Genomic DNA, 15097 nt, shown 5'->3' with positions numbered 1-15097 from the left:
ACATACAACCTGTCATGACAAATCCTGGCTGGTTTTAAGACCATATTGTTATTTAGCCTGATGTTCCCTTGTTTAATAAAACTATAATAACATATTTGTTTTATGTGATTCCAGAAGAGAAGACGACGAATTGATCGATCAATGATTGGGGAGCCCACAAACTTTGTTCATACCACACATGTGGGATCTGGAGATATGAACATTGCGCCATCTGTGAGTAAGCCTTGTGTCTGAGCTAGCTGAATCATATTGTGTCTCTGAATCTTCTATGAGATTTCAGTATTATTGGCACCATGATATTTACATCAGTTTGATTTAAATTGATTATAGTGGTGGTGATATTAGTTTAGATGAAATTCACATAAGTAGGTAAAGTAAGCCTGCAAAGATGTCTGAAATCAAAATACACATTTACATTTGACATTGTAGTAGGCATTTGCTTGAGATGTGCCTTTCAGTGATTGTACTTTGGTTGCTAGGTTCAAACTAAAATAAAAAAAATTAAAAAAGCAGTCCTTCGTGTGGTCTGCGTGAGCGGTAGTCTGCAACAGTTGAATGATTTGTGGCAAATTATGCCAATGTGTCTGGTAATGATTCACATTCTGATTGGTCATATGATCATTATCTTACATGCCCACTAACAGTATTAGTGAAGCAAACTTTGAAAAGGATAGTCTATTCATCTGCTCCTTTTTTCTTCTACCAAATTAATTAATTGTTGGCCTAAATCTAGTCACTGTTTTATTTTAGCCAATTTAATTTAAGTAATAATATGTGTGTTCATCATGAGAGAACCCTTATTGATTACATGCCAGAGAAAATGAAAATGTTATAGCAGCAAAGATGGTAAAAGGTCATGTTCCGTGTTAACCAAACAGAGTTTTGGTATGATTTTCTTGTGGAAGGAATTCCGCTTTGCAGTATGAAATATAATTAAAATATAATTAACTTTTTGTTAATCTGTGTAATGAAATATCCATAAAATATTTTATTTGAATTTACATTTTTGTCATTATAATTTATCTGTCTTAGGTTGACTCTGTTCAAGCACAGATGAGGTCCAAAGGTGGATACGGAAACGGTGTATCGGATGGTGTCCAAATATAATCAAGTAAGTATGATTGACTATGTATGAATCGTACATGTGATTTGAATCTCCTTTTGGCACCTTTCTTCAAAATGGGGTTTGTTTGAACCTAAACTAGCTATTAAATGTAATAATGCTTAGCCATTCGACCAATTAGACAAACAGAATGCTTAAAATTCAGGAATTCAAAAATGCAGGAATTCGAGTCTAGTCTAGCAAGGCCACTACATAAAAAGTGTACTGGCAACAGTACAGTTGGCAGGCCTACTGACAGCTGACTGAGTGTAGTGATTGTAATATAATTATAATGTTTAATCATTACTTCATTTATTTTTGCTTTGAAGCTTAAATATCTCCTGTGTTATCTGTTTTCCCTAGGTTGAAATAAGGCGACAGAAACTACTGATCAACGAGGGGCCATTTTAAAAGCTGAAATGTACTCCGATCATATTGTAAAGCAGAAAATCCTCTGGTATTGATGAAGTTGTATATATTTTCATACTGAAAGCACTGCAATACATTCATAGCTATGCTGGTTGCACTGTAAAATAGATCCATTAGCTTGATGCTTGTTGAATTTATGTATGAGGTTTTTTATTTGTTTTTTCTTGCTGTCTTTTTTTTTCACTTTTTAGATTTATGTGTGGGTGCGTATTTATTTTTGGAGTCATCAAGCAATTGGTTTTCATATTGGTATTGATATTGGTATTGATATTGTGGCTGGGCCACTAAGCATATTGAGGCACATTTTCATGATGTTCTTTTTTAAAGTCATGTCATTAAAGAACAGTTTTATGATCATAGCCACTTGAATTTTATACAATTAAAAGAAAATTCAGGGTCTCAGATTTTACATCGAATTTTGCAAACGGTAGAACACACTGTTAAATATGATTCAGAAAAGTATTTTTGTACAAATCCTGTATTTTTCTCTTAATGTTTAAATAAAGTACTTTAAACAAAGGGTAATTTTGTTCATATTAAGTGGAGAAAAAAATAGACCAAAATCTTGTCTGGATAAACTTTTTGACGGACATGTTACTTGGCTTGTCATCTCGCTGATTATGAAACGGAAGAGGAAGTGAAATTGGTTTGTTTTCAACTTCGGGACAGCAGTATGCTGATAATCAGGAGATCCCTTCAATGTTAGCTAGGTCTATTAACTTCTTTTGACTGGACACATAAACCGCGTACTAACAGTACTTATACGAATCACGACTGTCAACAGCATGTCAAAAATATGTATAATACTATCTGTCATTTTCCTGTCAACTCAGGTGAGTTAGCAAACTTGCTAACGTTATGAGTTAAGCTAGCGTTAGCTAGCAAATCACGCAGTTTCTTTGTATGTTAATAGCTCTTTTAATGTCTCTGATGTCAGACGCTTTTGAACTTCCCATACCTGTGTGTGTATGTGTATTTATTTTTCACAAAGTTAATAACCGCTAAACGATCGCTTCGTACACCAAAATTAGCTTAACGTTAGCCAGCTAGCTATTCATTGGATAATGTCGGGGATTTCCGAAGAAAACTCAAAAGGTTACTGGTTCACGCTAACGTCACCTATGTGATAGTCTTTGTCAAAGTTATCACCTTCTACAGATAATGACTGAAGACCAAAGTATGAATGTGAAATTGTATTCTTGTTTTAGTGTTGTCATTTTCATACTGTTTTATGCTAGACGTACTCTCAAGAGGCTATTTTGCACATCTCGAATGAATCCATCGATAAAGAGTATTGTCTTGTTTACAATGCCGCCTGGACAAATCTCTCCAACTCTCTCAGAGATTCGGTAAGTCCACCGAATGTGGTTGCACACTAATATTTTTACGTTTCAAGCAGACTCCGTTAGTTTGTGTAATTGCATTCATGCCATAGAAAGGTTGGGGATATCATTTCTGAGCTTGGTCTTTTCTCCCTGTAGGTGAAGTACCAGGTGGTGAATCTGGTGTCCAGTTATCTTTGTAACTCCTCTGCTATAGTCACCGATGTGACGGGAAAGGCACTTGTGGTATTGAGGGGGCAATGTGATTTCAGTCAAAAGGCACTGGTAGCCCAAGAAAAGGGAGCTGCTGCTCTCATCATTGCCAGTAACAATACTATGGTACGTACTGAACAAAGTAGTGTAAAAAGACACATTGACATCACAATTACTTTTGATATTTGAACTATCATGCAATTACATTAGATGGGAATACAATATACATGTTTTTACACTTTTAGACTCCCCCATCAGCAAATGAATCAGAATATGGCAAGGTTCATATTCCACTGGTCCTCATGCGCTATCGAGACTTTGTTGATGCTCAGCAGGTAATACTGAATGTTCCTTCATGAAATATATCAATATAGGTGTTTTGGAAATCAACGTCAAAATGGAAATGGTCTACATGTCTGTGTTCCCTCAGGTGTTTGGCAAAGATATGACTGCAAGACTGTATGCCCCCCCTGTGCCAGTGTTTGATGTAAGCATTGTTGTGATGCTGATCATCGCAGTGTCTACAGTTGCGCTGGGAGGCTTCTGGAGTGGTGCAGCAGAAAAGTGAGTGATTTTATGCGTTTTGTTGTTAATTAACATGACTTGGATCCTGCATCGGACCGCAGTTTCCACAAAAAACGGGGGCAGCCGTGGCCTATTGGTTAGGGCTTCGGGCTTAGAACCGAAGGGTTGCTGGTTTGATCCCCGACCAGTAGGAAAAATGTGGGCGGGGGAAGTGGCTCTCCCATGCCCACATCCATTGCTGAAGTGCCGTGTGCTTCACTTCACTGTGTTTTCACCAATTCACGGATGGGATAAATGCAGAGACCAAATTCCTTGTATACACAAGTATACTTGGCCTATAAACCTGATTAACATTTACGGGGGCAGCTGTGGCCTACTGCTGGTTAGGGATTCGGGCTTGAAACCGAAGGGTTGCCGGTTCAATCCCCGACCAGTAGGCGGGGTATGTGAATGTGGTTGAGCACTGCTCTCCCATGCCCACATCCACGGCTGAAGTGCCCTTGAGCAAGGCACCTAACCCCTCACTGCTCCCCGAGCGCCGCTGTAGCAAGGTAGCTCACTGCCCTGGGTGAGTGTGTGCTTCACCTCACTGTGTGTTCACTGTGTTCACTAATTCATGGATGGGATAAATGCAGAGACCAATTTCCTTTTATATGCAAGTATACTTGGCCTAGAAACCTGATTTACATTACAAAATGTTACTTAATGTAAAAATCATTTGGAAAGACCATTTAAAGATGTGGCATCTAAAACATCCATGTTTGGCTACCGTAATTGAGTCTATGCGTGTAAAATGGTGTGCAATGTAAATGGTGAGTCAGAACATTGAATGGAACATTTTGCTTGTTCCTTATCAGGGACAAACAGAGTGAAGGGGCTTTTCCTGGGAGGACTGAAGAAACATCAAGTGGTGAACTGTCTTTGTACTCTCCGCTGAAAGTAGTCATCTTCGTTGCCCTCATGTGCACTATGCTGGTGCTCATGTACTTTTTCTACAGGTGGCTTGGTAAGTGCCCATCCAGCCAACTTTGGACAGTTACTGAAGCATTGCAATTGCTCAGCACATTCACAGTGTTGACCTGGTTCCTCTTTCAGTTTATGTTATCATCGCCATCTTCTGCCTGGCCTCAGCAACAGCTTTGTATAGCTGTCTGGATGCCCTGCTGAATAAGGTTGGGTGTGGAACATGCAGGTAAGATTAATTACAGTCTCAGTTTGCATGGGAAACTCTATGATGGCCTGAGAACCTTTTAGCTGGGAGAGCCATAAAGACTTCTACTATTTAAAGTTAGTCTATTATTCTACATTTGGCTAAAAGACTCAATTCCTTAATTATTTTTATGATCCTATTTTCCTTACGTAATGTGTCACCTGCAGCATACCTCTCCTGCATACCTGTAAATGATCTGAAAAAAAAGGGTTAAAGTCTAGCCAGGCTGCGCCCACCTATAATCTAATGAAGTAGTTAGTCTGGTATTACCAGGCTAGTTAACATCATCTAACACCAGGCAAACATAAGGGAAACGTGAACCTAGCGTTCAATCACAACAATGCTCAACATTAACAGACCCAGCTCTATCTATAAAGGCAAACTTGTGTGTCCGCTTGGCCTGATGGTAGTTCTGATCTTTCTGATCTCCCTCAGGAGCTCTAATGGTAGCCAACAAGTAAGTTAGGAAAGTAAGGAGATTGAACTTGTAGAGTTTGAACTTGACATGACAACTGCCACATTGTCCAATGAAAATGAAAACACAGTTGTAGTCATTGGCGTTTTATGTAGGATTGACAAAATAGTTTAATATTTGCCTATTTTAGCTGCTTATTTACCATGATGCAAAATCTCAGCTCAGATTTCTCTGTGGGACATGCAATCAACAAAAGAGCCATATTTGGCTTGCAAGCCATAGGTCCCTGGCTCTGTGGAAACCTAAAATTACCCAAGAATCAAAGTTAATGCCCTCACCTGTAAAGTGAAATTATGATTTGAGAGAGGATAGAGAGGATAGAGAGGATTTGACTAGAAGCAGTAAATGAAATACATTTTTCTACAACTGCAAAAATGTTCTGATGATTAATAGGACTTGCAGTTGTATTTCAGACAACATTCTTTTTGCCCTGTTGAATTGCTTGGAGTTCATTGTTAGTTCCATCTAATGTGTTAACAGCTGGCCTGACTCATTTGACATTGAAGGGAGCGCTCAAAAGGGTGTGTTCCAAAAACAGCCCTGTTGCAGTGCTGTGGCGTACAGTCACATGTCCCTGTGTTGCGTATGTCTAGTGATTCATTCTGAGGTTTGCTGGGCCTGACACACATTTTCTGACCTACTGTTGCCGTCTTTATTTTCCCTCAGCTTCTCCTGCCACAGTAAAGAGGTCTCTGTGAGATCCTTAGTGCTGGCGGCCCTGTGTGTCAGCGTGGCTGTGGTCTGGGGAGTGTACAGGAATGAGGACAGGTACTGTCTGGAGGCCCACTCTCATCAATGCATGCTGCTGTTCCAGCCACTCCACAGCAAGTGGGAGGCTAGGCTGTGTGGTCACAAAGTGGTCGGGAGTGTTTTTAGAGCGGGGAAAGTTAAGCTGTTGTTTTCTGCAAGAGATTCTTATACTGATATACATCTTGTCTGGGCTTATAAAACACTTACGTTAGGTCTGGGTCTGTCTGTCGTTGGCATGAAAATAGTGTAGTCATGCATCTACTTTCCAGGCTGGTATTGAATGAATCATTGTGGATTATAAAATGTAAATATGTTTTAGTGTCAGACCATTATCCAAACAGTAAATTAAGCTTTTTTTAAATGTACATTTAATAAATGTTTGCAAGTGATCTTATTAATCTTAAGAATTGTTAGTCAGTAATCTGGTGATGGACATGCTGTTTATTTTTGGACTCGGCAAAACAAGGTATTTCATCTTTTTAGATGGATTTGGATACTCCAAGATTTGTTGGGCATTGCCTTTTGTCTGAATTTCATGAAAACAATCACTCTCTCAAACTTCAAGGTAAAAACAGACTGATTATTTAATGTTTACTTCATTTCACAGTATGTTACTTCATTATGGATCTTTTAGATGGATCAGATATGGATGACTTGGAACATTTTACATAACAGTCTTTTCTAGAGAAATTGTTTTGCTTCCATAGGACGGTCTGCATCTCAGTTTCCTTCTCAAGTGATGTGCTTGAATTCGCCAACATTTGGTGAAGCCATATTGCAGTGGCTCTGCATTCTCCATAAAGCTGTGCTGTATTTAACATACCTATCGCATTCCAGCACAGTAATTTGGTGACTTTGGGGCTTTGTGTCTCAGCTCACATCACACATGCATGCTATCTTACCACAACACTAAGAGGACAAGCTGGCCAGATCACAAGACGAGTGTAAGACCGTGTTCAATCCCTACTACAGTGTTCTCTGCCTGTCTGTCTTCTCTACAGATATGCGTGATCTTGCTGAGCCTGCTGCTCCTCTATGATGTGTTCTTTGTCTTCATTACTCCCTTCCTCACAGCGGTGGGTCACTTCACACATCTGTTTGATTAGTCCCTGTTCATAAAATAGGGAGTGTTTTACCCATTTTACCATAAATCATAATACAGCACAAGCAGTTTCTCCCTTAGGCTTTAGACTATTTTGTGTTTTCTGTATTGTTATTTTATTATTCAGCACATATAATTAAGATTGTTGCATTATGTATTGCTGTCTACAGAATGGGGAAAGCATCATGGTCCAAGTTGCCCTGGGGCCAGAGTCTGCTGGGGAGAAGGTGAGAATGACCAGGACAGGAGGTCATTTTTATTGAAGGGAGTTTGCTGTAAGAGGGTTAGCATAGCAGGGAAACGCGTCATTAACATTGCCCACTTGATTTTCGTTGCTGCGCCTCTGTGGTTGTTTGTGTCAGGGACAGATTACTGACTGTGTATTTGGGCTTGGCTCTGGTTCTAGACTGATGGTAACATTGTGGAAGTACCAGCCGACCCCACACCCACCTATGAGAAAGTAAGACCCATCTTTCACCTCTTCATGGGGAAACGGGTACAAAGAACATGTTGTCCAGCTCTCGGAGAGAGTGGCCAGCTGTTTCATAGTTCTGCTATGAAGGGATTTATGTTTCACACAACACTCCTAGACAGTCCTAGAGAATAGCTGTCTGAAATATAAATCCCCTTGCTCATGTGACTGGAGCTTTTACCCATGTTTGGAGCATAGCTTTGAGTTAAAACCTAGGTTTATTTGAAGTAGAATTTCTGATTGAGTCAGTCAACTGATTCAGCATCAGTTGCATCCTAACACTGAAAAAAAATAGTATTTAATATCAATTTAGTTGTGCTTCTTTTAAAAAATACCTCCCTCACTTTGAAAGTGTTAGTTTGATGGAGTTTATATTACTATTATATTAATATTATTATCTATATACCTTTCATTACTAACAGATTAATGTTGGGTGGGAATCTGTATCTGTTTGTGTTTGTGTGTCTGTTGTGTCCTTGTTGTGACCTTGTAACTGTTGTTAGTTTCCATGTTGAGTGTTTCAGATTTCTTTTTGGTTCTGTTTTTATGGGATAACATCTCAATGCTTGCAATTATTTTATACAAAAGTATTTGCAAGTACACCTATAGCATGTAGTGTTTGGAAGCTAGCGGTTACTCTCACAATGAATTACTTTTGCAACTTAATATGTTACAGTATGTGTAGAAGAACATATTGTATCTCCTTTTTGAAGGAGGTTTGAAAAGCTGTTTAGATGTTGCCATTCTTTTTTCAAGATGTCTTCTCTGTTAGTCTGTAGATTGTAGTCCTCCAGTGCTTAGCTCCTTGTTGCCTTTCAGCTTCCGGTGGTCATGAGGGTCCCCAGGTTCTCTGCCTGGGCTCAGAACCTATGTGGCATGCAGTTCTCAATCCTGGGCTATGGAGACATCATTGTGCCAGGTGAAATCATTTCATCCAAAATGTTCTCTCTGGTTGATAAGTCATGGTAACAACAGTCTTACACATTAGCAATGTCAATGGTCTTGGTCTGTTTTTAATGAACAAGGAAATGTTTTTGTTGTTTAGGCTTGCTGATCGCCTACTGCCATAGGTTTGATGTCTGGACTGGCAGCTCCAGGAGAGTGTACTTCATTTGTTGCACAATAGGTACGTTTTGTTTCCAAATATGCTTTTTGTTGGAAAGATTTTGCAATAGTAGTATTTCTAGTGGAAAAATCTTTTCAGTTTCCAATTGTGGACACCAATGAGTACAGCCTCTGATTCTTGTCTTTAATTCAACAGCCTACTTCTTGGGCATGATCGTGACTTTCGCGGTTATGCTCCTGTCCAAGATGGGACAGCCAGCCTTGCTATACCTGGTGCCTTTCACCCTCATCACCAGTGCTGTGGTGGCGTGGAGCCGGAAAGAGATGCAGCAGTTTTGGGCAGGAACCACTTACCAGGTGGGTGTGCACATAGGCAACTCCAAGCCTAGCTCAGTATGCCTGACAGCAGAGCTATGCTTATTTGTCGACTAATCCTCACCCAGGCTTCGCACAGAGCAGGAGGAGCGGGTCAGATGTTGTCACATGTTGTTGGTCAGCGGTTCAGATTTCATTTCTGTTTAAAAAGAAAGAGAGGAAGGGAGCATGAGGAACTGTACAACAATGCACAAAAAGTGTATTCAGTAGATGGACAAACCCTCAGCTAATGGCTTTCTTTATGTTCTCGGGTGTCTACCGAAACAAAATTAGGTTAATTCTTAGGCGATCCTGATCTTACCTGTTGTTACGGTTGTAAGGTGGCACTCGGAGTGTAAATGGAAAACATAAAAGTTCATGTAATCATCTAATCATGTAATTCATGAAAACCTGTGGAAAGGGAATTACATGATTGTTTAAAATGTAAAATAAAGAGGAGTGTGAATCCATCCAATCAGCAGTTAGGAAGCAAGGAATATTTTCACAGTGAGACAGTTCTATGCTTATGCTTCGTGTCCTTGGGAATTAGGGGGTAAATATTACATTTGCTGAACAAAGTGAGAGACTTTTGAAAGAAACCTTACACGTTTAAGTTTAGTTTAAATGTACAACATTTATATTTCTTCTTCACCAAAAAAAGTGATAATAAATGACTACTTGATGTTCCATTAGGTGTTGGACTCTACCAGGGAGCCTTTATCGCAAGGTCTGTCTGACTGTATGAGACGTTTTCCTCTGCTTGCTTCCTGCCGTTTGTTGTGAAGTTGTGGTGTGTTTTTTCCCCTCCTCTGCTACCCTCTCAAGCCTCCATGTCCATTCACTGCCACTAAAAGGCCACTGGATGTCGCCAGAACTCTGGGGAATGTGCTGAGCTCTGTACTCAACAGTGCCGATGCTCAGCATCTTCCATGTCCAAACAGTTGCTTGGATTAAATATTTGGCCATTGCAGACCCATCCTGCTTCCCTCTCTACTGAGCATTCTACATCATATGCTCTGCATTCGCTGGGGTTGTTGGGGTTGTCCAGTTTTCACCGTCCTTTCCTAACCATCCAGTGTCCACAGACTAACAAATCATGTCGTTGTCATGGTCACTTTTCATTTCCAGTGATTGGAAACACAGTATTGTGTTTGCATGCTGTTTATTTCTCTATAGCAACCATTTTCTTGATAATTTCACTGCAGTTTATTTCATGTACAAAGTTTCATCATTGAAATGTGCTGTTAACCCATCCATCTCTTGATATGAGAGTCAGTAGTTTGTACATATTATACGCATGTCTGTGTACTCAATATTGATGTATTTTATATCTTATGAAGTATCTTCTCTAGAGGTACTATACACTATCTATTATAGATTTCTGAACATTTCAAATAATACTGGGTTACTCATATGAAAAAATAATTAAATCAGGGAGTTAAAGTTATGAGAGTAAGTACCGTATTTTCCGGACTATAAGTCGCTCCTGAGTATAAGTCGCATTAGTCAAAAAATGTGTCATGAACAGGAAAAAAACATATATAAGTCGCACCGGACTATAAGTCGCATTTATTTAGAAATGTATTTCACAAAATCCAAAACCAAAAACAGAGACTATGTAACTGGATTATTGAGGCCAAAAAGATTAATGTTAATGAAGACGAAGGAGTGAAGGCAGCCAAGAGGAGGGCAGGAAGGTCATTGCAAAGCAAAAGATTCACTGAAAGAAAATACCATGTGGTACCAAAATGTATCTAAAATGTGGAGAATACAATGCAATCAAGCATTTTGGGCGATGTGGAGTCACAGGCTGGCAGCAGATTAAATGCTCACAAGAGAGAAAAAGATGCAGTTTTAGACGTGACTGAAGCAAGCCAGGCGATAGGCCTATAGGCCCGACGGTAATTGTAAAGCAATTTACAAAAGATTCACTGAACAAAAATGCTGATATGATACATGAAAATTTTGCTAAAAATGTGGACAATGCAATCAAGCATTTTGGGCGATGTGGAGTCACAAGCTGGCAACAGATTAAATGCTCACGATAGAGAAAAAGACGGTTTTAAAAGGACGCGACCGAAGCTGAGGCAAGCCAGGCAATAGGCATATAGGCCCGGCGGTAATTGTAAAGCAATTTACAAAAGATTCACTGAACAAAAATGCTTATATGGTACATGAAAATTTTGCTAAAAATGTGGAGAATGCAATGCAATCAAGCATTTTGGACGATGTGGAGAGACAAGCTGGCAGCAGATTAAATGCTCGAGAGAGAAAAATGCGGTTTTAAAAGGACGTGCAGACCGAAGCTGCAGCAAGCAGGTGATATTTAGAAATTTATTTCACAAAATCCAAGACTAAGAACAGACAGACTATGTAACTGAACACATTGAGGCCAAAAATATTGAGAAATCTACAGGGAATCTTGAAGACGAAGGAGTGAATAGTGGCAAGAGGCAAGCCGAAGGCTGGTGACAAGTGCCCGACGCTATTGTAAAGCAATTTACAAAAGATTCACTGAACAAAAATGCTGATGTGGTACATGAAATTTTAGCTAAAAATGTGGAGAATGCAATCAAGCATTTTGGACGATATAGCGTATTGACACAAGCTGGCAGCAGAACAAATGCTCGCCGAGAGAGCGAGAGAAAAAAAGATGCGCATTTAAAACCAGGGCCTAAATTTCAGCGCGGGATTGCACATCAATTATTACTAAGTATTGAGCATACTAATAAAAGTCCCGCAACGCTAGCCATCATAATGCGAGAAATTCCCACACATTTTACAGCGCTGTCTGACGTTAATCTAATAGGCTAATGGAGCGGCCTGAAAGCGGACCAACTCTGACTTCAATTGAACCCCATGCAGAGACACACACACGCGCGCGCAGGACCACTTTGGGGGTGCCTCTCTCTCTTTGCTCTCTCTCTCTCTCAGCAGGATTTGTCACCGCTAAAGTCAAATTATTATAGCCTATTACGTGCTTCTACATCAACCGCTATCGACAGGAAAGGAAAACAAACGTTTAGCGATCAGGAACCGCAAACACAGAAGCATGACAGCCTATAATATAACGCGAGAGAACATGGATGTGTTCTCCATTTGAGGAACGTTATAATCGATTGCGGACGTGAACAGACAGCTACAGACACAGAGCGCATAGTAAGCCTACTTTCACTTTCTGTGCGTATTCACGTGAAAGATAATTAGTAGCAAAACAGCGATCAAATATTACATGGCAGTGAGTTTTGTTTTCAAATGTTTTCATGCATGTCCAGATAACGGGTGAGTAATGTTTAGGGGACAGACTATCGTGAATCCTGAATTTATGGCTGGGCAAAGCACAGCACCTTTATTTGGACCATGGCTTGTAGCCTATTCGAGTCAGCTATAGGCCTTCATTTCTTGCGTTTTACTGTGAGACATGGGCCTATACTTTTCGTTTGGAGCAGCATACCGGTAGGCTATCAATGGCATTGGGTCACTATTAAGTTTCATATGAAAGAGTGTCGGGATGTCCATCTGCTTATTGCGAGATAAGGCATCCGCTTTCATTCATTCATGGAACGTGTGCTGTGTTGCAAGGGAAACCTTATTCCGTATAGCCAAAGAGGTCTAAGATAGCCTAAATTTAGTTATTTTTTAAATTATGCATGATTTACTTTTTTATAAAATTCGTAGGCTGATGCCTGGCAGCAACAATTGTGTTTAAATGTAGGTTAACCTGGGGCTGCGTGCTGGTAGCTTGAGAGCAATGTGTTGGAGACTCATGGTGTAGGACAATGACTTTGTTGGCAACAATATTAAACCAACCAACAATATAAATTATTAAGAAGAGCTATTTTATGAGTTAAATTGAAACAAAATTATACTGGCTTTTATTTGTCCGAATCTGAGGCCCAGCTATAAATAGAATCCCGGCAGTAATTTGAGGATTTAAGTAGCCTATGCACGTGTTTCACGACTTGTGCATTTGAGAGTGCCCTCTTAAGGCTGTAGACGATAATGTTTCATGTAGGGTTCATGTCAGTTAATATAAATTAACATTTAAAAACATGTTCAATTATATAATTTTTTTCATATATAAGTCGCACCTGACTATAAGTCGCAGGACCAGCCAAACTATGAAAAAAAGTGCGACTTATAGTCCGGAAAATACGGTAATGTGAAATTGTCTGTCATGTCAGATCTAAAATTAAGCTTTCTAACCTAGAGTGTATTCCTGGTGTCTTCCTCACAGATGGAGAACCTGGATATGCCAGTGGGGAAAGAAAATGCTGATTGTAACCCATAAGCCACTATGTTTGGATTAGTAGATTTCCATTTTTGTATACATGACGCCACCTTTAACACAAAGGGACTTTGGTAATGGCACACATTTCATAATGATCAATCATGGTTTTATTAGATTTTAAATTGACATTTATAGATTGGTGATTACTTCTTGATGTGCTTAATTGTTCTTGTGATGCTGTAAAATCTTTTTTGAATATCAAAGGCTACTGCTGACATTTTTGCCTCAGTGACAGACAAAAGTGACTGGACAAAGCACTTTAATTGTTTGAGATGTTTATTATCAAGTAACAGACAACTTGTATAAAAAGGTTTTGTATCATACATTTTTCAGAGCTTTGGTGTACATTTTGGTGATTGGAATTTGTTGAGGGAGGGGCCTTATTGCTGCCTTAAATTGACCTTTAAAGTGTAATTCCAGCGAAAATTGACCCAGGGGTGTTTTTCTGCATTAAAACGCATCAAATAAGCCGTGGAGACAGTATTTTTCATTGATCAACCACTACAGAGCCTGCTCCGGTATATGCTATAGCCCCAAATTGCAAACAGTGGATTAGCTAAGGGCCAGAGGTGGGACAAAGTCACTGTTTGGCAAGTCACAAGTAAGTCTCAAGTCTTAACGCTGAAGTCCAAGTCAAGTCCCAAGTCAAGACAAAGATGTCCCAAGCAAGTCCAAGTCAAGTATTACCAAGGCCAAGTCGAGTCCAAGTCCAAGTCCTTATTTTTTCGAGTCCTAAACAAGTCACTATCTTATTACTGCATATTAATGTCATCAATCATGCTTTCTATATATCATTCTTATCAATATATCATAGTTGACATATTGAAGTGTTTTAAAACACTTATAAGTATGAGCATGAAACTTTCATGTGCGCAAATGAAAGTTTCGCGTTAGCACATGAAACTAAACTTTTAGATTTTTTTTTGCTCACATCCTTAGGGGCTCCGTATATAAGCACAAGCCCAAAGACAAACAAAGTAAGCTATCCTTTGTTCTCTTACTGAGGAAAAGTAAGAGTGAATACAGGATTTTTCACTATGTAATAGCCTGCTATGTCCCGACTTTCATGCTAATGAAGCAACTTTAAAGGAACACACCGACTTTTTGGGACTTTAGCTCATTCACCGTGTTTCCCAGAGTTCGATAAGTCGAACGTGCGATATGTATGTGGTATGGAATATGTATATGATATGTATGTGGTGTGGAATTGGGTTAGCCTATTCACCGTCTCCCCTAGAGTTAGATAAGTGAGCAAAAGCATTTTTGTCTCCTTACATGCATTGTCTTATAGCTTAGTGAATGGAATCTCTCGTTGCATTGTTAGTAAAAGTGAGCCAATAAAAAATCCCTAATTACTTGTGGCCTGGTATTCACAACGAGTAGGCTACAACTGCCAATGCAGATTAAGAAGACAAGACGATTTAGGCAGATATATTGACTTGAGACTACAGTATATTGGGGCGAAGCACTGCTACTTGGGTGCAGAGATATCACGCAACACATAGCCTACCTTGTCTCACTCGCCACAGCACAGACAATCTCTAGGCTACTCTTTAAAAACAGCCCCTACAAGGTGCTTGGCGATTATGACCTTGACGATCGAAACTATCTCAGCAACAGAGACATGAAACATGCCCCAACTTGTCCCTAACAAGTCAAGAACTAGGCCTACAGTGCATTCTCCTCCAAGATGCCTGGAGCATTGTACTCAATGTCCCCAAATATGTTGCTGACTGCACTGCATTCTTAGCCATTCTATGTTACACACCCCATAGCTGTTTTGTCAT

General features: G+C 39.6%; 1 protein-coding gene across 3 annotated transcripts; it reads left to right on the top strand.

The window, feature by feature from the left end:
- Positions 1-2167: 2167 nt before the first annotated feature.
- On the top strand, positions 2168-13778 carry sppl2a (signal peptide peptidase like 2A). 3 transcript variants are annotated; one of them, XM_076287773.1, is made up of 17 exons: positions 2168-2364; positions 2770-2880; positions 3013-3192; positions 3312-3401; positions 3497-3630; positions 4449-4597; positions 4687-4783; positions 5943-6044; positions 6510-6591; positions 7028-7102; positions 7299-7355; positions 7535-7588; positions 8420-8519; positions 8646-8726; positions 8862-9022; positions 9713-9746; positions 13257-13778. In XM_076287773.1, exons 1-17 carry the CDS (start codon positions 2317-2319, stop codon positions 13295-13297), a joined length of 1596 nt encoding a protein of 531 aa, XP_076143888.1. In that variant the 5' UTR covers positions 2168-2316; the 3' UTR covers positions 13298-13778. The 3 variants fall into 3 exon arrangements, with proteins under 3 accessions (XP_076143888.1, XP_076143890.1, XP_076143889.1); XM_076287775.1 differs by lacking the exon at positions 7535-7588; XM_076287774.1 differs by lacking the exon at positions 9713-9746.
- Positions 13779-15097: the final 1319 nt, after the last annotated feature.

Source organism: Alosa pseudoharengus, unplaced genomic scaffold, assembly GCF_046254945.1.
Source record: "Alosa pseudoharengus isolate Yale_2024_CS ecotype anadromous, Long Island Sound unplaced genomic scaffold, YU_APseudo_1.1 YU_APseudo_1.1_scf_16, whole genome shotgun sequence".
NCBI lineage: Eukaryota > Metazoa > Chordata > Actinopteri > Clupeiformes > Clupeidae > Alosa > Alosa pseudoharengus.
Note: the sequence above shows the minus strand (reverse complement) of the source record. Positions and strands in the feature narration are given on the sequence as shown.